At 28.6% G+C, this 23,661-nt stretch overlaps 1 protein-coding gene across 1 annotated transcript; it reads right to left on the bottom strand.

Annotated features, from left to right (window-relative positions):
- Positions 1 to 2,888: 2,888 nt before the first annotated feature.
- LOC119614082 (zinc finger protein squeeze-like) lies at positions 2,889 to 23,127 on the bottom strand. Its single transcript, XM_037970182.1, has 3 exons — positions 22,180 to 23,127; positions 8,972 to 9,656; positions 2,889 to 7,107 (listed from the first exon to the last, which is right to left on the bottom strand). The coding sequence occupies exons 2-3, from the start codon at positions 9,446 to 9,448 to the stop codon at positions 5,776 to 5,778; spliced, it is 1,809 nt and encodes a 602-aa protein (XP_037826110.1). The 5' UTR covers positions 9,449 to 9,656; positions 22,180 to 23,127; the 3' UTR covers positions 2,889 to 5,775.
- Positions 23,128 to 23,661: the final 534 nt, after the last annotated feature.

Below are 23,661 nucleotides of genomic sequence, written 5' to 3'. Positions count from 1 at the left end.
CAACTAACTAACTAACTAACTAACTAACTAACTAACTAATAACTAACTAACTACTAATAACTAACTAACGAACTAACTAACTAACTAACTAACTAACTAACTAACTAACTAACTAACTAAACTAATAACTAACTAACTAACTTAATGCCACCTAGTTGTTATCTATACGTCCAATGATGATTCTTTAATAGAGCGTTCGTCCTCAATTCTGCAGACAACTTATTCGGTTGTTTTTAACGGCTGCACGTTGTCCACATTGCTTATATCGACATACAACCACTTCTTCAGACTCCCTGTCCAATGTTGTGTCTCCCGTGTAGAGATCCTTTCGATCTGGAAAGCGACTGAATCATATCGATTTGGGGTCGGTTGTAACAATGTATGTCGATAGTCAAGCTCTCAGAACATTGGGTAGATTGTAGATATGACCTTAGAGACATTAGGAGACTGTTTTACCATTAGACTGTGTTGGATGCCGGGGCACTGGAATGTACATGGTAATGAGGTTGCGGACGATTAGGTTCGAGAGGCAGGGAGAGGATGCTAAAACCACCCATTTGTCACTATAACAGTTTGATATTCGAAAGAATCCGTGACCAGTCCTAGAATTGTTAAATAGATTGCAAAATATCAAAGACCTTATGGCCAGCAATTGTTATGAGAGCTACCAAAATAATTATACGACTGTATATAAGCAGTCTAAAGATTCCTTAGAGGGATGCTAACGAGGCATTGCCAGTAAGTGAGTCAGTTAGGGCCTTTGTCAGTAAGTGGGACAGTAATATTATTGCAAGAGACGATCGAGCATATAATTAGCCACTGTCCTAGAATACAAAATCTCAGGCTGAAATTGCTAGGGAAAAGGTTCCATATTTTCCACCATTTATCAAGGGAATTAGTCATTTCTTTGACTGGGTTTTAATGGGGGGACTTAGATTATATCTCATTTCTTTTCCTTCATTAGGGTATTAACTTTCTTAAGTTTTTGGTTTGAAATCCCTTGAGAATAGATCTGTTTCCATTCATCTATCATCTCTATCTATCTTATTTCCTTCTTGTTTTCTCATAGTGTTTTTGCTTGTTAGTTTTCTCTGTCTTTGCATCTTCACTTTCTTTGAAAGTAATCACAATGTATCTTATGGTCTCCGAGAGGAAATGTACCTTCTTTAGCTAAACCTGTTCTGATCTGAAAATGATAATTATCGTATTTTTTCTCTCACCTGTAGATGTTGCAGGTGTAAATATTGGGCAATCTGAAAGTTATCAGAAGCAAAGTCCACGATAGAATATATTTAAAAATACATTTCGATTTTATAGGGTTAAACTAGAGATCCTGGTTATATGCAAGACTGATAATCAAACGATAATCCTTTCTGTCATATATGTTATCAAGAGACATTTTGTAATCTATTGTTAGTTTAAGTTGTAGAAACGTCAGTGTAGATTGTGTATGCGTCGTCCCTATTGTAGGTGTTCTGATCTATAAAGCCTTATAAAATGTTTGGGTTTTTTATTTCGAAATTACCCCACTGTGGATCGCGTAATTACCACTCAATGGGTTTTTTGGGGTAAAAAAACAATTTGTAAAGATTTGTTTAATAACACCGATGTGCCTTTGTAATAACAAAAACTTATTAAAACCCCAATTTACCCAAAAAAAAAACAAGTACTTAAGTATCTGTTAAAAAATTAATGACAAATGAAACCACAAAATGTTTTTTTTTATTTTTTTATGAAATACTTTTAAAGAAATTTTTATTAGCGATAAATTTTATAGCTTACATATTTTATTTTATTTTTATATACTAAATACATATTACATAGATATACATATATTTATATACTTGGTTTTTTTAAGATATATGAATATAAATTATTATTACTTGTTTGATGTTTTATTAATTAAATTAAGTATTAAAACTTAAATTTGTAATTTTCAATTATTTACTTTTTGTTGATTTGTTTTTTTTTTTAATTTTATTTTATTTTGTTTGTTTAATAATGATTACTTTTTCTTTTTGCTGTTTAATGTTGTTGTTTTTTTTTTTGTTTGTGTGGGGGTTTTTATTTAAAATTATTAATTATTACTTTTTATACGTTTTTGTTTTTTATTTTTTTTTATTTTAATATTTAATTTTAATTTTGTGTTGTTTTAAAATTATTATTGTGTAAAAGTTTTATTATTATTATTAGTACATACAAGACCAGGTATGTAATATTTAATACAAAATAAAATTTATGTTATTTGTATTTTTTAGCTTTTTATTAATTTATTAATCAATAATAAAATAAATTGGAGTTTTTAGATTAAAATTTAAAAAATTATAAAATAATAAAAAAATGAAATTTTAAAATCTTAAATTACTAAAAAAATTATTATTATTATTAAATTATATTATGATTAATTCAAAATAGTACTTGGTACTATTTTGAATAAAAGTATACCAGGGGGGGGGGAGAGTTTCACTTATATGAACTAAACTACATTTTCTTGGATTATAAGTTAAGAAGGAGGAGAGAATGTTAAATGAAATTAGAGAGAAAAGAGAGTGCAAATCAAATCTCTCCTTTTAAGTTTAGAATAAAAGTCATAAGAACTTTAACTCTTATAAAGAAAGTTTATTGAGAATTTAGAAAAATTTCAAAATTTTTATAAGTTTAGCCACAAAGCAGATTTAGCCTTAAGAAAGGCAAAATTTTGATTCCATTTAAGTTTTTTAAACAATTGTCTTTAATAAACTATTCTTTACAGAAGAATTTATTAAAAAGATTTGTTTAAAATTTGGAATTTTTGAACTTATAAAAATATAAAGATTTTTCTTTCATTAGAAATTATTGGCATTTTGTTTTTGTCCGCCTAAAATTTTGTTAAACCTGAGTTTTAGATCATTTTTTTTTTTTTCAAAGAAATTATTTTATATTTTTGTTTAAAACAAGAAAAGATTCTGGAGCAAAGGAAACTAAAGCTATTAGGCTTTAAAGATTTTTAAGCAAACTTTTAACTTAAAACAGCAAATTAAAAAAAAATAGTATTTCTACTACTCTTTTCATATTTAACAAATTTTGCTAAAAACTTTAAAAATTTATTTAAACTCTCAAAACAAGTAATTTTTTCATTTTTTTTGTGCAATTATGTTGTCAAATAAAAATAGTAGTAAATCTACTACTTTTTTTTTTAAATGTATGCAAAGTACTCCAAATACACTTAAAATGTTTAAATAAATCTTCCAACAGCCATAAGACACTAAACTAAAAAAAGTACTTTTTCTACTACTTTTTTTAAATCGTCTACAAACTTGTTAAACATCATTTAACACAATAAATTTAACATTTTATTACTCAAAAAATATGTTATTATAATTTTTCCTGCAAATTTGCCACTAAATAAAAAACTATGTTCAAATAACTTAAAACAGCTTGAATTATCATCCAACTTGCAATTTTATACCCTAAGGCTTAAAATAAAAAAGTACTTTTTCTACTACTATTTTTAAATCGTGTACAAATATGTAAAACCTCCACAAAATATTTATATTTGCTTAAAAAATATATTTTCAATTGTTTTTGAAGCAATTTTTGTACATGGTAGCCAAAATTAAAAAGTACTTTTTCTACTACTTTTTTTTAAAACGTATACAAACTTGTTAAATATCATCTAATACATTAAATTTAACATTTCTTTATTCAAAAAATATTTTTCAATAATTGTTCCTGCCTTTTTGCTAATAAATAAATAGTAGTACTAAATCTACTACTTTTTTAAATTGTTAAAAAATATGTTAAAATAACTTGAAACATCTTTATAAGTCATCAAACTTCCAATTATTCGCAAATTTATACCCTAAGGCTCAAAATAAAAAAAGTACTTTTTCTACTACTATTTTTAAATTGATCAAATTCTGCTCACAACTTTAAAAATAAGTTTAAATGTCCCTAAAATTTTTATTTTTACTACGTTTTGTGATTTGTTAATAAATAAAATAGTACCAAATCTACTACCTTTTTAAATTATATACAAAATTGGCTAAAATAACTTTAAACAATTTAATTTGTCTTTCAAATAGCAAGTGTTTGCAATTATTAACCATAGGACTCAAATTACGAAAAAGGTACTTTTCTACTACTATTTTTATATTGTATGCAAACTTGTAAAAAATCCTCAAAAATAAATAAATTCCATAAAAAAAATATTTTTAATTGATTTCACACAATTTTTGTAAAAAGGGCTAGAAATAAGAAAAACGTACCTTTTTTCTACTATTATTTTTAAATTGTGTAAAAACTTGTTAAAAATCATCAAAAAAATTAAAATTTCCTTAAACATATTGATTTTTAATTATTTTTACACATTTTTTTACATTAATTACAATATAAAAAGGTAGTATTTCTACTACTATTTTTTAAATAAGTGGCAAATGTATGGAAAATATATTAGAAATTGTTTTGCAATTTACAAATTTGGTGCAAAAGTTTAAAAACGTACTATATCTAGTACCTTTTTAGATTTCATTCCAAACTTAAATGATTTTGTTTTTTAAGAAAAAATACAAAATTGCATAATTTTATTTAGACAAAAAATAAAAAAGTAGTATTTCTACTACTTTTTGTAATTGTTGTCTAATATCCATAAAATCTGGATTAAAGGAACCTATATTTTATAATTTTTTTCAAGTTTAGCACAAAAATTTTAGTTTTTTACTACTTTTTTACAAATATTTCTAAAATTTGCTAAAAATGTGGAAATTGGTTAAATTTCTCTAAAATAAACATGATAATGCCATTTTCTCACTTAGAAAACATAATTTAAAAAAGTAGTATTTTTACTACTGTTTTGAAATTTGTAGTGAAAAATATGTTAAAAATTATGTATTTTGTTTAAATTAAATTTTTTATGCAAAAATTGTACTTTTATGAAATTTAAAGCTAAAATAAAAAGTGTTAATTTGTTGAAAAGATCTAAATATTTTTGTTTTGTTTTAAACAACAATAATAAAGTACTTTTTTCTACTACTTATTAAAAAACTGAAAGTCCTGCTTTTTTGTTAAACTTTACTTTAGCTTCTCCTCAAAATCTTTTCTTGTTTTAAGGTCTAAACAAAATGTTTCTAGTTAAAAGGTAAAAGTAGCTAATATTCCCTGTTATTTCGAAACAATTGAAACAACCACTTTGGAATACTAGATAGTTTTACCTGGTGTTTTGTGTGGAAGTGTTTGGTGGATATAGAATTTCTATTCTACTTAATATTTTTCTGTTTATGTTTATTATAAATTTTAAATATTTTTTTCTTTGCTTCTATATATAAAAAAAAAACAATTTCAAATTGTTTACCTATAAAACTAACATGTTTTTGTTGTTATTCTACATTTGCTTTTGTGTTTATAATTATTATTATTTTTTTGTTTTAATTATAAGAAAATGAAAAATAGTAATATATATTTATATGCATGTTTCAAAGTTTTCAAAAAAAAAGTAGAAAACTTTTTTTTACTAAATTAAGACGAAAAAAAATAAAAATTTAAAATTTTTTAATTTTTTCAAATAAAATTTTTAAATCAGCTTACTACAGTGGAGGCATTAAGTGATTCTTGTTGTTTACGCTGTTGTTGCTGCAGATGTTGTTGTAGTGTCATTGTTGGTGGTAGGGATTGTTGCGGTTGTTGTTGTTGATTAAACGATTTGTGCTTTTTATTGGTAGTAGTAGTTGTTGCTGTGGTTGTTTTAGTTACATTAGTAACTGTTGTTGTTGTTGTATTATCCTCCTGCTTCGCATGATACTATTGTGTTTTGTCCTTGCCCGCACCACCGGCAGTCACACTTAGACCCAATAGATGATCACCGGCCAGCAGACCAGCTGCTGCGGCTGCTCCCGGTTGATGGGCATAGTTACGTATTTGATGTAGCGATATTAGTTGTGTAGGGAAGCCCGCAGCTGCCGCGGCATTCTGCTGATAAATGTAGGCCGCCGCAGCGGGAGGTGCTCTCTGTTGGGCCAAGGCGGCCGCTTGCAAATGGGTCGGTGCAGTGGGAATGGGCGTAAAAGCTGATGTTGTCTTGACATCATAGGCAGATGAATTCACAACCACCATATTATTGGGCGAATGTTGCTGCTGCTGTTGTTGTTGCTGCTGTTGCTGTTGTTGCTGCTGCTGTTGTTGATGATGCTGCTGTGATGTCTGGCGTATCACTAAATCTTCACCCTGTTCATTGGGACTCTGTGAGTGATTGGGCGTATTACCGCTGGCCGCACTATCACCACCACCATTAGCGGTACCATTCACCAGACGTTGATGATGCTGCAACAATTCCTGTTGTTGCTGTTGATGTTGTAGTGTGGTGAAGTTATAGCCATTTTGCTGTTGTTGCGCCTGCGCTTGGGCCTGTTGCTGTTGTATGGCTTCCGCCAAGGTGGCAGCATTAACGGCACCATCTGCCCCCACTTTAGCCCAATAGGCTGCATTGGCATCGCCAGCCACGGCGGCCGCATTCATTACCACTTGACGCTGCAAACTTAAACCTATACCGCCGGCCGGCACATGATGCTGTACATTGAGATTGGCATGTCTTTGCTGTTGTTTTTCCGCCTTTTCGGCATGTTTCTGCAAGTGTTTCTCCAGATATGTTTCCTGTGTATACGATTTGCCACACAAATTGCAAATGTGTGTCTTCAAGTGTTTCGAATCTTTGTGTTTTGGTATGTGCTCGAGCAGAGTCATCTCGTCGGTAAAGCATTTGTAGCAAGAATTACATTTGAACGGTTTGTCCGTTTGATGGCACCGCGAATGCGACTGTAGATTGGAGAGTTGTGAGAAGGCCTTCGGACAACCGGCATGACGACACTTGTACGGTTTATCGCCCGTATGCGTGCGTATGTGCTGTTGCAGATGTGACAATTGGGTGAATTTACGTTGGCATATTTCGCAGCGGTACGGTTTGATGCCCAAGTGAATGCGTGTATGCTGGGAGAGGTACGATGAATTGGCGAACGATTTTGTGCATTGAGTGCATTTATAGGGTTTAGTTTCACGTCCATCCGGCGAGGTATGATGATGTGAACGATGGGATTTTTGCTGCTGATGATGATGTTCAACACTGGCATTCGGATCGTACTGGAAATTAAAAAAGGAATATTATTAAAAAAATTTTATTTTTCTTTTGTAATAAATAAAATATTAAATTTTTTTCTTTAAATTTGTGAAATATATAAAAAGTAGTATTTCTACTACTTTTTGAAATTGACTTGTTAAAACGTTTCAAATTTTTATTGTTTCAATAAAAACGAAAAATTAACAATTTTCCCCAATTTAACTCAAAATAAAAAAAGTTTTACTACTTTTTTAAAAATTCTATAAAAATCAAAAAAATACATATAGAAATATTTAATTTATCTAAAAATAATAATTTTACATGTTTCTACCTTTTAAAAAAAAAGTACTATTTCTACTACTTTTTTACATTTCCACCAAAATTTACTAGAACTTTCAAAAAGTTTAATTTCGTTTATAATGGTGTAAAAAAATAAAATTTTATCAATTTTGACTGAAAATAAAAAGGTAGTAGTTCTACTACTTTTTAAAAGGCTAATAAAAACTTAAGAAAAAACATGGGGAAATAGTTCATTTGTTTTAGACACATTTCTCTCTGTTTTACAAACATTTCTCTCTGTACATTTTGCTACTAGTTCAAAAAGTACTATTTTTACTACTTTTTTAAATTTTCATCAAAATTCATTAGAACCTTCAAAACGTTTAATTTCCTCTAAAATAGTGCAAAATATTAAAATATTATCCATTTTGGCTGAAAATAAAAACGTAGTATTTCTACTACTATTTTAAGACTTGTTTAAACTCAACAAGTTATATGAAGAAATAATTAATTTGTTTTAAAATTTCCTTTCCGAGCACTACTTTTTCAAAAAGTACGATTTTCTACTACTTTTTTAAATTTCCCTCAACATTTAGCTAAAAATTTTAAAACGTTTAAATTTCATCAAAAGATGCAAAAAATACAAAAATATTAACAAATTTCGTTAAAAATAAAAAGGTAGTATTTCTACAACATTTTTAAAAACTAATTAAAACTCAAGAAAATACATGGGAAGTAGCTAATTTGTTCTAGAAACATGTTTCTGTACATTTTGCTACTTTTTCAAAAAGTACTATTTCTACTACTTTTTTAAATTTTCCCCTAAAATTAGTTAAAACTTTTAAAAAGTTTAAATTTCGTCAAAAGATGTATAAAATACAAAAATGTTAAAATATTGCACTAAAAGTAAAAAATAGTACCTTTTTTCTACTACTTTTTAAAAACTAATTAAAACTCAAGAAAATACATGGGAAGTAGTTAATTTGTTCTAGAAACGTCTCTCTGTACATTTTGCTACTACTACTTTTTTAAATTTTCTAAAAGATGTAAAAAATACAAAACTATTAACAAATTTCGTTTAAAATAAAAAGGTAGTATTTCTACTACTTTTGTAAAAACTAATTAAAACTCAAGAAAATTCATGGCAAATAGCTCATTTGTTCTAGAAACATGTTTCTGTATATCTTGCTACTTTTTCAAAAAGTACTATTTCTACTACATGTTTTTTAATTTCCTCCAAAATGTTGGCTAGAACTTTTAAAACGTTTAAATTCTTCTACAATTAAGCACAAAATTCAAATTGTATCAATTTTTGGCTGAAAATAAAAATGTAGTATTTGTAGTACTTTTTTATAAACTTATTAAAACACAAGAAAACACATAAATAAATAGTTAATTTGTTCTGGAAACATCTCTCTGTACATTTTGCTACTTTTTCAAAAAGTACTATTTCTACTACTTTTTTAAATTTCCGCCAAAATTTGACAAGAACAGTTAAATTCGCCAAAAGATGTGTAAATTACACAAATTTGATCAAATTATACTGAAAATAAAAAGGTAGTATTTTTACTACTTTTTTTAAAAAAATATATAAGTAAAGCAACTCACCTTCTGTTCGGGTTGTTCCGCCATATTCGGTGTTTGCGGTGAATTTGGTGGACTATAGGATTGTTTCAGTTGCTGTTGTTGTTGCTGCTGTTGCTGATGATGTTGCTGCTGCTGTTGATCGTGGGCCTGCTGTTGTTGTTGCTGCTGCTGCTGTTGATGTTCAACAACCAATTGTTGCTGCTGTTGTTGTTGCTGCTGCAAATTAACACCCACCAAACCGTTCTTCAACGAATAATCCAAACGCTCAACATTCTGACGAAACTCATTGATATTAAACGGTTTATTGTATTCGTGCACTAATTGTGCGGTTCGTAAATCGGCTGTGGTCAAATGACTCAGCGACGAGAGAACGCCACGTTCATTCATCGAACGTAATTGATCAATGGTGGAGCGATGTAAATAATCGTTGGCTGACGTTGTTAATGAAGGATAAACAGTTGTTGCTGCTGCCGCTGTAAGGGCTGAAATATCAGCCATTAATATGCGTTAAAAGCACAAATGAATAATTTAAAATTGTGAAAAGGGGGGAAGTCTTTTTTTTAAGAGAGTTGGAGCAAGGGTGGTTGGTTGGTTGGTGGTAACAGCTTTTAAATTTAATGCTGGAATTTTAATTACCAAACACGTTGCTGTTGCAAGAGTTTTGTTTATCAACTGTTGTGTTTATTGAAAAAAATTGTTTAAAAACCTAAAAATGAAAATAAAATAAAAGTTAATTTTAATAAAAGTTTGAATTTTAAATTCATTCATAAAAATTTTTTTTAATAAATAAAGCTTAATCATCACAAAATTAACATTTTTGCAATTATGCGTAAAAATTGTATATACAATTTTTTTGTTAGTGTATTTTTGATATTTTTATCAGTTTTTTTTTTTTCTTCTCCATAGGAAATAAAAAAATTAAAAATTCAGCAAAAAAATGTTGCTGGAAAAAGTAGCACAAAAAAATTCTGAATTTGCAAAAACTTTTAAATTAAATAAATAAAAAAAATCTAGGCGCACTGTGCCACAAAAAACATAATAAAATAAAACACATAAACAACGAATTTTCGAAACATTATTAAGTAATTTAGGAAATAAAATGTATAAATCATAAACTTTTTAGACTTAGGCGCAATTTACATGAAGACTTTTCAGACGTCTGTTTTTTCCAATTCTCTTTTGAGAATCTTCCAAAAAATCATGAACATTTATACGGTGATTTTTTACATGCAACTATGCATGTCTTTTTTTTGATGTTTAATTGTATAATCCTTTTTAATTACTTATTCGTAATAAAAACAAAATTAAATTTTTAACATAAAAACCATTTAATTTGATTTAAAAAAATTTAATAACACGCTACAGTATTTTTTTTAATGCAAATTTTAATGTTTTCATGTAAAAAAAAGACATAATTATTTTTTTACATGAGCATAATATCAACAGTACGAATGAGTTTAAAGCGGAATGTCAAAAACAATCATGAAAATCCCAAATCATGTTTGTTTTCTTACCCCCCATTCTTCTCTACCCCGCTCATCACCAATCATCGACAAACATGAAAACAGACGTCTGGGCAAACATGAAAAAAATCATCATGTAAATTGGGTGTTAGAACTATTAACTCAAAATGCTTAAGTGTTCATTGTGTCTTAAATATTTCTCCTCTCTTTGCTATATGGCGTTATAAAGAGAAGAAATAATCAAAATTAAGAGCGAAAAGTTAATTTTAATTAAATTTTCTTAAAATTAAATTAAAAATCAACAACAACTTCCTAGTTTTTAAAATTTTTATCCACCTGTTACCAAAACTATTTAAAACCTATAATACACTACATTTTATAGTTATTTTATTGAAAATTTTCCTACTCAACAAAAACACTTTTAAAATTAACATAAAAAATCAGCATATTTTTTATACATTTTTAAAAGAAAGAAAAAAATACTAAGCGCCGATTATTGATTAAACAAATGCAAGCTCTTTTGATTATTTAAACAAAATTTATAAAAAAAAATAAAAACGAAATAATTGTAAAAACACTTTTGTTTTATGCAAAAAAAAAAAATGCACATAATTATTAAGACAGATATGGTGGAAAGTATTGCAAATTTTGTAAAAAAAATATATTAAATTTTATTAATAATTAAACAAAAACCTAATTGTTTGAAACTTGAAGTGAAGAATATTGGTTAATAAGTTTAATACAATAGTTAATAAATTAGTGACAAGAAGGTCACAATTAAACACTGAAAAGAGCCGCCATCTTTCTCCGAAGTATCCAAGAAAAGATGGCGGGAAGATGATGATAGTACGTCGGGAAAAGCCCCATTAGACTAGCACGGTATGGTAGGGGACTGGACAACTATAATATAGTGTTCAACGCTATCGCTACAACTTGTTGGAAGAACTCATTCCTCCTCATGGAAAGCTTAGCTACCAAATGACACCTCAAGAAGTTCTTAAAGTACAGAAAAGAGGAAAATGAGGACACTCTGCTACCTTAAAGAACAGTGGCTTGACTCTTTTTGCCTCTAAAGCTGTCATCTTCAAAATTAGGAAGATTTCTATTGGAAGGGCTCTTACCACACCGAACCATTAACAACAGATTGTCGTTCCCACTAAAGTTTTTACTACATTATATACCTTTTTTAAAGGAATACATCATTAAGACTTCAGTCGAGTATGGACGTTCAAATTTCCTGTATATGTACGAGTTGCGATTTAACTTATCCTGCTGATAGCTACGTATCACGTTGTTCAAAATTTTTGTATATGTACGAGTTGCGATCTAATGGATCCTGCTTATATCTGCATATGTTCTCCTCATAAACGCGAAAGTTCTTCCTGACATGCCTGGGCGGAGCTTTTAATTGTGGAAAGTTAAAGGTAGGTGTTTATACAACATCAAACCTAGTCCTAAAATGCGGGGCATCTATAAACGAGAAGACGAAACATTTCATAATAGGACTGTACTGGACATCAACAAATTCCTGGTATTACCATTGCGGACTCTCTTGCCAAAGTGGGCCCCTCACTAGCAAGAGAGCACACCAATCTTTTTGTCGGCATACCGCTCTCAACCTGCTAACGCTCCTTACGTGAAAAACTGTATGAGCTTTCGCAATGCAGTTGGTCGAACGAGGCCACCTGCAGACAGATGAGGACCATGTGGCCATCATTCAACCCAAAATGATCCCAAGCTCTTTTTCATGTTTCGAGAGTAAATCTACGAAACTTAACAGCAGTGGTGACTGGGCATGTTGGCTTAACTTACCCAGTGATGATTTCTGGGTTCACTTCCTCTGTCATTGCCCCGCCCTAGCTGATCATAGATTGAACCGGCTAGGTAGCAATTTCTTGCATGACAAACTGGTTTTGTTTAGGAACTCAGAGTACTTAGGTCGAAGTGTACTAATCCGCTGACCTTTTCTCTCACAAAGGGATCAATATACTGGACCCAAGTGTGTCCTCAGTGAAGACATCGCGAGGAAGGCCTGCTAACCTAACATATGACCCCTCCGGAGACATCCCAGGAGAAACTGTTTGGTCAGCATTATTATTATTATTATTATTATTATTATTTATATATATAGATGTTGTTTTTGCACATTATTCTGTAAGCCGATGACAGCCAAAAAACTAGGACTGGACTAAAGACTAGACTACGGACTGAATATCACTAAAAGATCATGTTATAGATGTAGAGGTATATGTCTCTATTACTTTCGGTCGTTGCCCTTCCGGCGCCGCTATAATATTTCAGGAGTTGCTTTTTTGTGTATTTAAAAGTTCTAGAGGAGATTTAAAACAAAAGCCTCAAAAACTCTGTAGATGAAATGCCTTTTGGTTGAAGTTCACTTTCTAAACCAATTAACGAAATAGTTTTTTATTATTGTTATCTATTTTTATTAAAATTAAACTTTGTTAAATCACCTTAAAAAACGTCCTTAATCCCATTAACTTTATTAAAATTCAACCTTTCATCCAATTCACTCCTTTTTTTATTAACACTCTCAAACAAATAAAAACAAAACAATAAAATATGTGTATCAACTTAAATAACGGCATTTAGTATGAATGACATGTGAGTAAAAATACCAACAAAAAAATGCACAATATTTACAAACAAAATATCTATAGAAAAAAATAAAACTCGGAAATATAAACAAACGTATAGCAACAACAACAAAAAAATATAACATAAAAATAACTGGAATACAAAAAAAATATTTGTGATTATTTGTTTTTGTACGTCTTTATTTCTAAATAATAATAAAAAACCCTAAACAAGCCGGCTGGTTGAATGATTGACTTTTTTTTAGTATGGTTGACCACAACCATAGAAACGACCAAAGACTATAAGGCGAATAAGCAGAAGAAGCAAAAAAATGAAATAACAGAAAAACAATTAAATCAGTCGCATGCCAAATTGTTGGTGTTTCCCTGTTTAGGCGATTTTTTTCAGTCATGTTACGTTTTTCTTTTTTTTTTGTTCTGTTTTAGAGAGAATATGTGTGTGTGTTTTTTGCATTCACTTATTTCACCATTAAATAAGAATTGCAAAAAAAAGAATACACGAAAAAAAACGAGAAAAGAAAAAAAAAACACCCCGTAGTTGGAAAAAATCATTGATTGTTGAATTGGTTTTTATGAGTGTCTATATGTGTGTGTATTTTAATATTATTTTTCTTTTTTTGTTCCTTTCTTGTGGGTTTTTTAGCGTAAATCAAAATATTTATTATAGTCTGTGCAAAAAATATTCTTTTTTTTGTGTATTTGTTTTTGTAAAACATTCTTATATACAAATATTGAGCAAAAATGAAAAGAATATAAAGAATATTGTATAAAAAAGGCATAGTATTATAAACAGTTTTTTTTTGTTTAAATTTTAAATTGTCGTGTGGCAAAAGATCTTAATTTATGACCTGCAATAAAATTAGATTTTTTTTCAGAGGTTTATTTTTTGTTCTTTTTATCTTTAAGAGTTTTTTTTCGAAATACATACAAATAAAATATGCAATTTTGTTGTATTTGAGAGGGACGATGACCAAAATTGAAACAGGCATGGAAAATTTAAATTTTGAAATAGTAGGTACTAACTTATATCAAAAAGGGTACTTTTTTTTGTTTTAAAGTACTAAACTAATTTTTCACTAGAATATAGACTAGACAGTATACTCTATACTAGATTATAGAATAGAGTACAGACTAGATTGTAGAGTAAACTATAGACTGTACTATAAACCAGACAATAGGCTATACTATAGAATAGACAATAAGTAGAATGAATAGGTATACATAGATGACTTATAGACTAGAATATAGACTACAACATAGACTAGAATATACACTAGACTACAGAATAGACAATAGACTAGACTTTAGATTACACTATAGACTAGAATATAGACTAGATTATAGACTAGACTATAGACTATACTACATACTAGACTATATACTAGACTATAGACTAAACTATAGACTAGACTATAGGCTAGACTATAGACTAGACTATAGACTAGACTATAGACTAGGCTATAGACTAGACTATAGACTGGACTATAGACTAGACTATAGACTAGACTATAGACTGGACTATAGGCTAGACTATAGGCTAGACTATAGGCTAGACTATAGACTAGACTATAGACTAGACTATAGGCTAGACTAAAGACTAGACTATAGGCCAGACTATAGACTGGACTATAGACTAGACTATATGTCAGACTATAGACTGGACTATAGACTAGACTATAGACTAGACTATAGACTAGACTAGACTATAGACTAGACTATAGACTAGACTATAGACTAGACTATAGACTAGACTATAGACTAGACTATAGACTAGACTATAGACTAGACTATAGACTAGACTATAGACTAGACTATAGACTAGACTATAGACTAGACTATAGACTAGACTATCGACTAGACTATAGACTAGACTATAGACTAGACTATAGACTAGACTATAGACTAGACTATAGACTAGACTATAGATTAGACTATAGACTAGACTATAGACTAGACTATAGATTAGACTATAGACTAGACTATAGACTAGACTAGATAATATACCAGACTATACCTAGACTAGACTATAGACTATTGTCTAGAATATAGACCACAGTATAATCTAGACTATCATATAGGCTAGACTATAGATAGACAAGACTATAGATAGACTAGACTATAGACTAGACAACAGTACTATTGACTAGAAAAAAGTATGCAAAATGTTACGGAGGTATGTAACTTGATTTTTTTTCGATGTCAAAAACTAATAAAGTATTACTGAATTTTCCATACCTGGTTTTAAGGTTCTTTTCAAACAAAACTTGAAGCCTTTTTACTAAAATTTAGAGGAAGTAAATTAAAATTTTCACATTCAAATGCATTTAATTAAAGAATTTTGTACAAAAATATACAAATTTAATTTATGCCAATTGTAACAAAAACTGTACTTTTATAATAAATTAACAAAATGGCAAGATTTATTAAAAAATGTCAAAAATCTATTTAAATAGAACTTTAAAACATTCATAACTTTTAAATAAGATTTATGTTCCATCATAAAAAATGTAAATAAAATTTTAATCATCATTATAAATCAATAAAATTTAAAACAAAATAAAACTTCCATAAAATTTAATTGTTGCTTCTATAAATATAAAAAAGAAACAATAATTTTTATTTTCATTAAACATTAATTAAAAAAACAACACATTTTTTTTGCTTAATTTTTCTTATAATTTCGTCAGTTTTTTATAGGTATTAAATATTTTAAAATTTTGTTGTTGTTGTTCATTTTCTTTATTCTTTCATTTTATTTGCAGCAGCAGCAGAACACAGCCTTAATCAAAAGCATTAAAAATTTTCTTTTTTTTTTTTCTTCATCGTTTTTTTTATATTATTCATGTCTTTTTTAAACAACTCACTCTCGTATAAAAAATAGTATACATACAAAAAAAACTTGTCAGTATAAAAAAAAACACACAAAAAGAAAACACATGCACACACCACACACCAAAAAAACCGTAAAGGAGAAGACAAAAAAATATATTGAGAATTTAAACATTATTGAGAGTGAGGGAGGGAGTCTCAGTTTTTTTTTCTATTCGTATAATTTGCGCGCGGTTAAGCGAAATATGTAAAAAATATATGAATAGGCAGGCATATGTAAACAAAGTAGAAAAAAATATTCGCTTAAAATAATCAAAAACGGCAGCACGACAAAGTTAGCAAGAGTTGCCAAGTTTTGAAGTGGACTTATTTGTTGGGTTTAGTTGGATTTTTGGCAATTTATGTAATGTTATTATAAAAAATGCTTTTAAGAAAATCTTTTTGAGAAACATTGTTTCACAATAAATATAATTTCCAAAATAAAACCAAATGCAACTATCACTCACTATCACACATATTCCTTATACCCTACAGTTCTATAATGTTTTTAGGTTGGAACTTATGCTTCTAACGCAATAAAATATTGTTCCAATATAAATATGTTATACCATTGTACTCAAAACCACTTTCTCTGTCGATTAAACTATCCGACAGGCTGGGCAAGTAAACATCGAGCAAAAGTAGTGCTGCCCAATTTTTAAGATAATTTAATAAATTTTTGCTTTTTAGCCTATTGGAAATGTTCGAAGTCGGTTCAATTGTATTACTAAGTCTCTATGGGGCTTTGAAGCTCATACTATGTTAAATATTCTAGTACCTATTATGCGTCATAATCCGCCTTGCAAACATCTATAATGAACTTAGAAATGTCATTATCATGCTGAAATAATATATATGTATTTTTATGTAAACATAAACCTCAAGCAGCCATATAATACTACTTCCAAATTTAGTCAAGAGTCTCAAAACTTCAAGAAACACGAATAAACTGCATATCATCACCTGAAACGCAAACGGCCCTAACTAACCAAAAATTCAAAATCGATTTTATTGTTGATTGTAATATATTGCATCAAAATAAATGTTCACAAACACAATTGGACTACTCGAACCAAAATTAGCGATATTGTTAACAAAAAAAGGCACTATCTATCTATATTCCCTTATTTATAGTCCATAATTTACATGACATAATTTGCTTAACCAAATTGCTAAAACTTTGAAAGTGGAGTTTTGAAACTGCCGTCTCAAGGGTTTTCCATTTATGACTATACGCCAAATACGGTTTGCGCTATCTAATGATGATAAAAACTCGTATTTAATTTAATACCAAAAGATATAATATTAAAGAGAATAGGTATTTCCCAAAATTTGTTAAATTTTTTTAAATGTTAAAAATTTTAACCCAGTTTTGCGTTTTATATCTTATTGGAACAATAATTACAAAGGTACATATTCAAATTATTTGCTGTTAAAATCCAAAAAATAAATTTGCCTTTCAGAGCCGTGGTGGCACCAGTTAACGTGGTCCTATAGCGCTAAATTTTTCCGGAATGCATTTTTATAACTTTAAGTATAAGTCTTAAGGCAGAGACAATTAACAATTATAGAATTTTATAGTATTTAAGCCATAAGATTACAGTCAGACTAAAAGATGATAATGTGAGTGATACGATTTTTTTATTTTCATATTCGGAACTAGAACATCAAATAACACTAGGATTAGTGATATTGTATCCTGAAATTTGTAAAATCCCATTTTTTTCCCTGTTTGAGAAGTTATTTTTAAAACGTTCTATGCCATCGGAATTTTTATTCTGTCAACTTAAAAATAAAGGCTTAACATCTGGCATATCTTATTTCTTTTTCAAGATATCATCACCATAGTCTTGAAAACTTATGATTTTTGGCATATTAAATACCATGAATATCGTACAGTGCTATAGTTCGGATGATATAATGCTTTGTAAATATTGTTTATAACAAACAAAAACATTTGATCGAGAACGACCTAGGTATCTTAAGATATTACAATCGATTCAAAATCACTTTCTGATACGACTTAACGATGTATGTCCGTCTGTCAACTTCAATGAATGATATCTCAGCTACTACAGAAGATATTTAAACAATATAAATAGTATGTATTTTCATAATATCAGACTCCAGCGGAACTGTTTTTGTATAGGTGTAATTTTTCCAATAATCATCTTTTCAGCTTGCGTCTTTCTGTACCTTCTGATCTCCACCTATACTATCACATCTGTGTTCATCACTAATATAGATGTTCGAGCCTAGCACAGATAGGAACATAGTTCTTGTTCCAAATTTACTCAAATAAACCTCCTAGCGCTTATGAAATGTTTTAGAGTATAGGAAACTATGGGTAGGTAATAAAAAAACTATATTAGTCTTAAGGACTCCAAATTGACTAAAATACACCTCATAGTACTAAGAGAAATGGAGCTGAACTACCATAAAGGCTAAAAATCCTTAATATTTTACTTTAGAGTTACAAAAAATTCCGAATTGCATTGAATATTTACATATGACATTCGAATATTGACAAGTAAAAGTTTACATTTTTTTTAGAAATTCGAACATTTTTACTAAAATTTCTTTAAGAACTTGTTAGTCAATTCCTAAACTTTTATAATTAAATAAAAAAAGTTTATAATTGATGTAATTTTTGTGCATTCTTGATCTCATTGGAGCAACTCGATAATTAGTGGTATTTCGAGGTTGTAAAACAATTTTAAGTTTTAGTCAATACCTATGTTTCGCAATTTTTTATTTTATAGGTACCTAATTATTTTTCAAAATAAAAGCTTTGAAGAAAGTACAATTCATTTAGATTTGTCTTTTTCTTCTATAATTTTTATTTTATATTTTTCAGATTATTGGAGTCTGAGAAGATAGGTAATTAATTACTTGACTGTTTTCAGGGGTAGGTAATTTGTATTTTGACATTGAAAAGCTCAAAAACTGCCAATTACTCTTAAATTTACCCTACCTATAAACTTTTCTAATGTTGAATGAATAATCGATCAGATAAAACTCAAGTGCGATTCATACTATATATTATAAAATTTATTATAGTAATGAGTTGTTATTTTCTGTAAATTTAATTCATGTAGAAATTTTTTTTAAATACAAAATGATCCTATAAATAAATTCCAATAAGCCTTCTTAATTGCTTTGGCAACCCTCATAACTTAAATGAGCGCAATTTCAACAGAATAGAAACAAAAAAATTGATTGTGAAAAACGAACAGCAAAAACAACAACAACAAAAACTGTATGCAAAAAAACTTTTTTTCGTTTGCTCCCTCACAATAGAATACACAAACAAACACACGTCATACACAAAATAAAAGAAAAAAAACCAAACACGAACAAAAAAACCGAAATCAAATATACTAAAGTGGACACAAGACGTTAAACAGACAACAGAGGCGCTAACGTTAAAAAAAGTGAGAAAGAGTACAAAAAAAACTAACAAAATGAAAAAAAATAAAAACAAGTCATAAAAAATTTAATACAACAAAAAAAGAATGAACAAGAAGCAATAAAGATCATAAAAAAAAAATCTGGTATAAAAAAATGGAAATAAAAAGAAAAAAATTAACGAAAACGTGAATTAAAATTTAAAAAGTAAAACACACAAACAAACATGTACGTACGACAAAACAAACAAAAAAAATTGGAAATTAAATGAAGTTTTTATGAGAGAAAAGAAGACAACATAACACAAAAAAAGTAAAGAATAAAATTTCAATTGTTGTTGTTGAGGTAAATAACATGACACCAGTGATGGAAATTTAAGAGAAATTACTACAAGAAAATCGGTACTTTTTTTGGTTAAGTGATAAATAAGTTAGTTTTTTTGTTTAAATAAAAATTTATAATCTTATTTGATTAAATGCTATATAAATCTTTCTAAAGAATAAAATTAAAAGAAAATTATTAAAAAACGATAGATTTTAAATGTAATTTTCAATGAAAACACATCAAAGTTTAAGTTAGAAAATTTTCTATAGAATTGAAGACATACATATTCGAGTGTTTTCTATTCTAATTTTTCCAAGACGGCACTTTTTTATATAATATCCCTTTTGTAGTTCTATGTAATGCATGCAGGTCCATAACCTGCATTGCATTGGACTAAGTTGCGGAACATGTAGTCCCATAATTTTAGCAAGAGAGTAGTTTTGGGATAAGTCCAATGTAATGCAATTGTGGATTACCTAGTCCTCACGTAGCACATCATGATGTTATATCCAGTATGCTTTTTCCATATACATATGTACGTTTGCAAGATATAAGTTAAAAATACATTAAAAATTGGTTACTAAAGTAAAAACTTTTCTTTGTAAAAATGCCATATTTCTATATAAAAATATCCATGAATGCAATTCTTTTATAATAAGACGTTTTATAGAAAAATTTCCAAGGAGGAAGGACATTTTTAGTTTGAGTTTCTAAGATATATACATATATTTATAGAAAAGTTAACTAAAATAATACTTCTCCAAAAAATCCTTTAAAGATCACATTCTATTTTGAAAAGTCCCACAAAAATTATAATTTCTATAGAAGAATCTCTAAAGAATTATTTTTTTATTAAAAAGTAGAAAAATATTTTCTTTTTTTATACGATATTTCTATAACAGTCTCTAAAGAAGTAATACATACATATGTGTATAAAAGTTAGACATTTACTAGTTTAAAATTTTATATAAAGAAGTTCTTCTTTCGAAATTTTTCTATAAAAAAGTGTCAAAAAGCAACATCAGAATTTCTATATCACATCAAGTTTTTAAAATATCATTTCCTTAATATCGAAAGATAATCTTGTATTTGCTGAGATATCGTCTGTCGAAATTTTTGTCGTAAATTTAATTATGGGTAATGATATCTCAAAGTAGGAATAATATATAATAGTGATAAAACCTTTATTTTAAAGTTAAAAGATTAGATTTTCAGAAGACATAAGCAATTTTGTATCTTGGCTCTGTTATAACGAGTCGCATATGACCAAAGAACGGGTTTTTTTCAATCTATATGACACGATATCTGGAGAACAGAATGTGATGAAGAAAATCTGCGAATTCAAGATTCAAATTCAGCGCTACTTAGTACTCTAGAAAAAGGTATCTGGATTATAACTTTTTTTTAAATTTTGTTAGCCTATTCCAGCATTTCGGTCGGACAGTTCCGTACTATATAACCTACCACTTAGGATTAGACCTAGTCACTGACAGCCCAAGTGACTAGCTTTTTTAACATGTGCTTGTCCTACGAGAAATTCAATGGTCACCACATAGATAGACGAATTATTGTTCTACAAGGTGGTTAGACGTTAGTGGAAGTTACTGTCTTTTTCGGATGCATTGATGCTGGGATGTTATCTTTGATCAACTTAGATTACAAGTTATACATAAGGGACGGAAATAGCTAAATCAACTAGAAATATGATTCTGAACTGGTGTTAATATATTTACTTAAAAGTGGGAAAGTGCTGAAATGTTATCTTTGATCAACTAAGATTACAAGTTATAAATAAGGGACGGACATACCTAAATCAACTAGAAATATGATTCTGAACTGATTAATATATTTACTTAAAAGTGGGGCTTATAGGTATAGTTTATCCAAATTTGAGTAAAAGATTACAAAATCCTAGCCATAATAGAACTTTTCATTTTAAGTTTGTGTAGAAAAATGTTTGTCGTCAGTCCATGGTTTCGATTTTATGGCCATCAAAATGGTAACTCAAAGATTCTTGAGGTGCAGAGAAATTGTGTTTAGTTTAAAGACGATATTGGAAATACATCAGAGAATATATATTAACTAGATTCCATTAATAGTTTGCTTTAGTTATACCGAAAAGTTTTGATTTCTAAAGTAGAGTTTCTCAAATAATACAAAATTTATTAATTTTTTCAACTAATAAAAAACAAATTTATTTAGAATGTTGCACTTTCAAGTACATTAATATTCTAAAAATTTATTTTAAATTATACCCCTCCCTATCTTCCAGTAAAACAATTCCACCCAAAAAAGTACTTTTTCTAACTAAACCCCACAAATGTACCCAATTATACATCTCTGACAAAACGAAACAATACAATAATAATAAAAAATTTTAATATGAATAATTTAAAGAGTTTTTTTATACTACTTTAAAATAAATAAATACAAAACTAAAAATAAATAATATAAATGTTTGTAAACAAACAATAATTAATTATTTATTGAATATTAAATAATAAATATGTAAATAGTAAAAAATGCAATATTATTAAAAAAATATACTAACCAATTGGTATAGCGGGGGGGTTATAACACGTGTTCCAATTGAATTATTTAAAGAGGGGGTCCAATGAATAGAATATGTAGTCCTTTAAGTGGCATTCAAGATATCTTAAAAAAGGGCCAGGTACTTAGAACTGTTGTAATAAGTAGGTGTTTAAACTTTTTTATTGATTTTTTTCAGCTTTTTTTTTTGTGGGTTCACTTTTAATTTTCTATTCTTTTTATTTCGCAAATTATATGTAAAGCTTTGTATGCAGCATGTTGTTGTTAAATATTTCAATATTTTTTTATAAGTAAGCAATTTTCAATTACACACATGTTTCATTTATTATCACCAGCATTTTTTTTATTCTTTTTTGCGATTTTTTTTAATTTGCGCTCTTTTTTTTTTTGGACTATATTTATTTAATGAACAAAAAACAAACTTCGTCACTTGCAAAATCTTTTTTTTATTAATTTTTTTACTTCGCCTCCTTCTTCGGGTTTTTTTTCGACACAACGACGACAACGAATTTAAAAAAGCTGGCAGAGGCACACAAAAAAATGGCCGCGCACCAAAAATATACACTTGATTTAATTTGTATCTAAAAAATTAATTTTTAATTCTTTCGTTTTTTCTCTTATTTCTTTTTGTTATTCTTTTGCTTTACAACTTTATCTTCAGCAATTGGTTTGCAATAAAAAAAAAGAAATAATTTCTTTTTTTATTCTTCTTGTGTTATAAACACAAATTTTCTTCTTTTTTTCTGAAGTATTTTTGTTTTCTTCACAAAATTCCAAATAATTTGTGTGTAGTTTGTTTTTTTTTTTGTGTTTTTATTTTTTGCTTTTTTTATTCTTCTTGTTATAAAAACATAATAGGGTTTTTTAAACTGGCGTGTCCGTCCGTCGTTTACAAATTAATTCAATAAATGTTCACCACCGCATAGCAAAAACTTAACTGTCAGAGTAACAACAAAAAAAATCTTTTGAAGAGTAATTGAATTTTTTTTCTACACCAAAGTCGCTCTCTCAGCAACTGCGCAACAATTGTTAAACAGAGAAAGTAACAGTTACTGTCCGTTAAGGGATCAGCAGTTAAAAGAGTGCGGCTATAGTTTCCCTGATTACTACTCTCATTTAATTTTTTACTCTGCTTATTTATCTTTGTTGTTGTTGCTGCTGCTGGCATGCTCAGATTTTTTTGTCGTCGTTGCTTGTGTTTACGTTTTTTTTGCTGTGTGTGTGCATTTTTTCCCTGTATGTTTTATGTTGTTTTTGTGTCTATTCAATTGGCAACCCTTTTTTCTTTCGTTTTTTTTTTTCTCTTTCCACCAAACAACAACAACAAAATTCATGTAAAGTAGTTTTTTGTGTATAACTTTTTTTGTCGTTCATTGTTGTTGCTGTGTGTGTGTGTAAAGTGGAGGCTGCTCTGCTTACGTTCACCGGTATTTTTTTGTATTCTTTTTTATTGTTGTACTACACTTACACTCCTTTTTTTCGT

Source organism: Lucilia sericata, unplaced genomic scaffold (assembly GCF_015586225.1).
Source record: "Lucilia sericata isolate MDLA Ls3-8-SP2 unplaced genomic scaffold, ASM1558622v1 Contig002573F_arrow, whole genome shotgun sequence".
NCBI classification, from domain to species: domain Eukaryota; kingdom Metazoa; phylum Arthropoda; class Insecta; order Diptera; family Calliphoridae; genus Lucilia; species Lucilia sericata.
Note: the sequence above shows the minus strand (reverse complement) of the source record. Positions and strands in the feature narration are given on the sequence as shown.

Excerpts from the sequence above, each read along its gene's own strand:
- LOC119614082 (XM_037970182.1), bottom strand. The coding sequence starts at position 9,448 with ATGGCTGATATTTCAGCCCTTACAGCGGCAGCAGCAACAACTGTTTAT. Across the intron at positions 7,108-8,971 it reads CGGAACAACCCGAACAGAAG|TACGATCCGAATGCCAGTGT; the intron begins GTGAGTTGCTTT and ends TTTAATTTCCAG.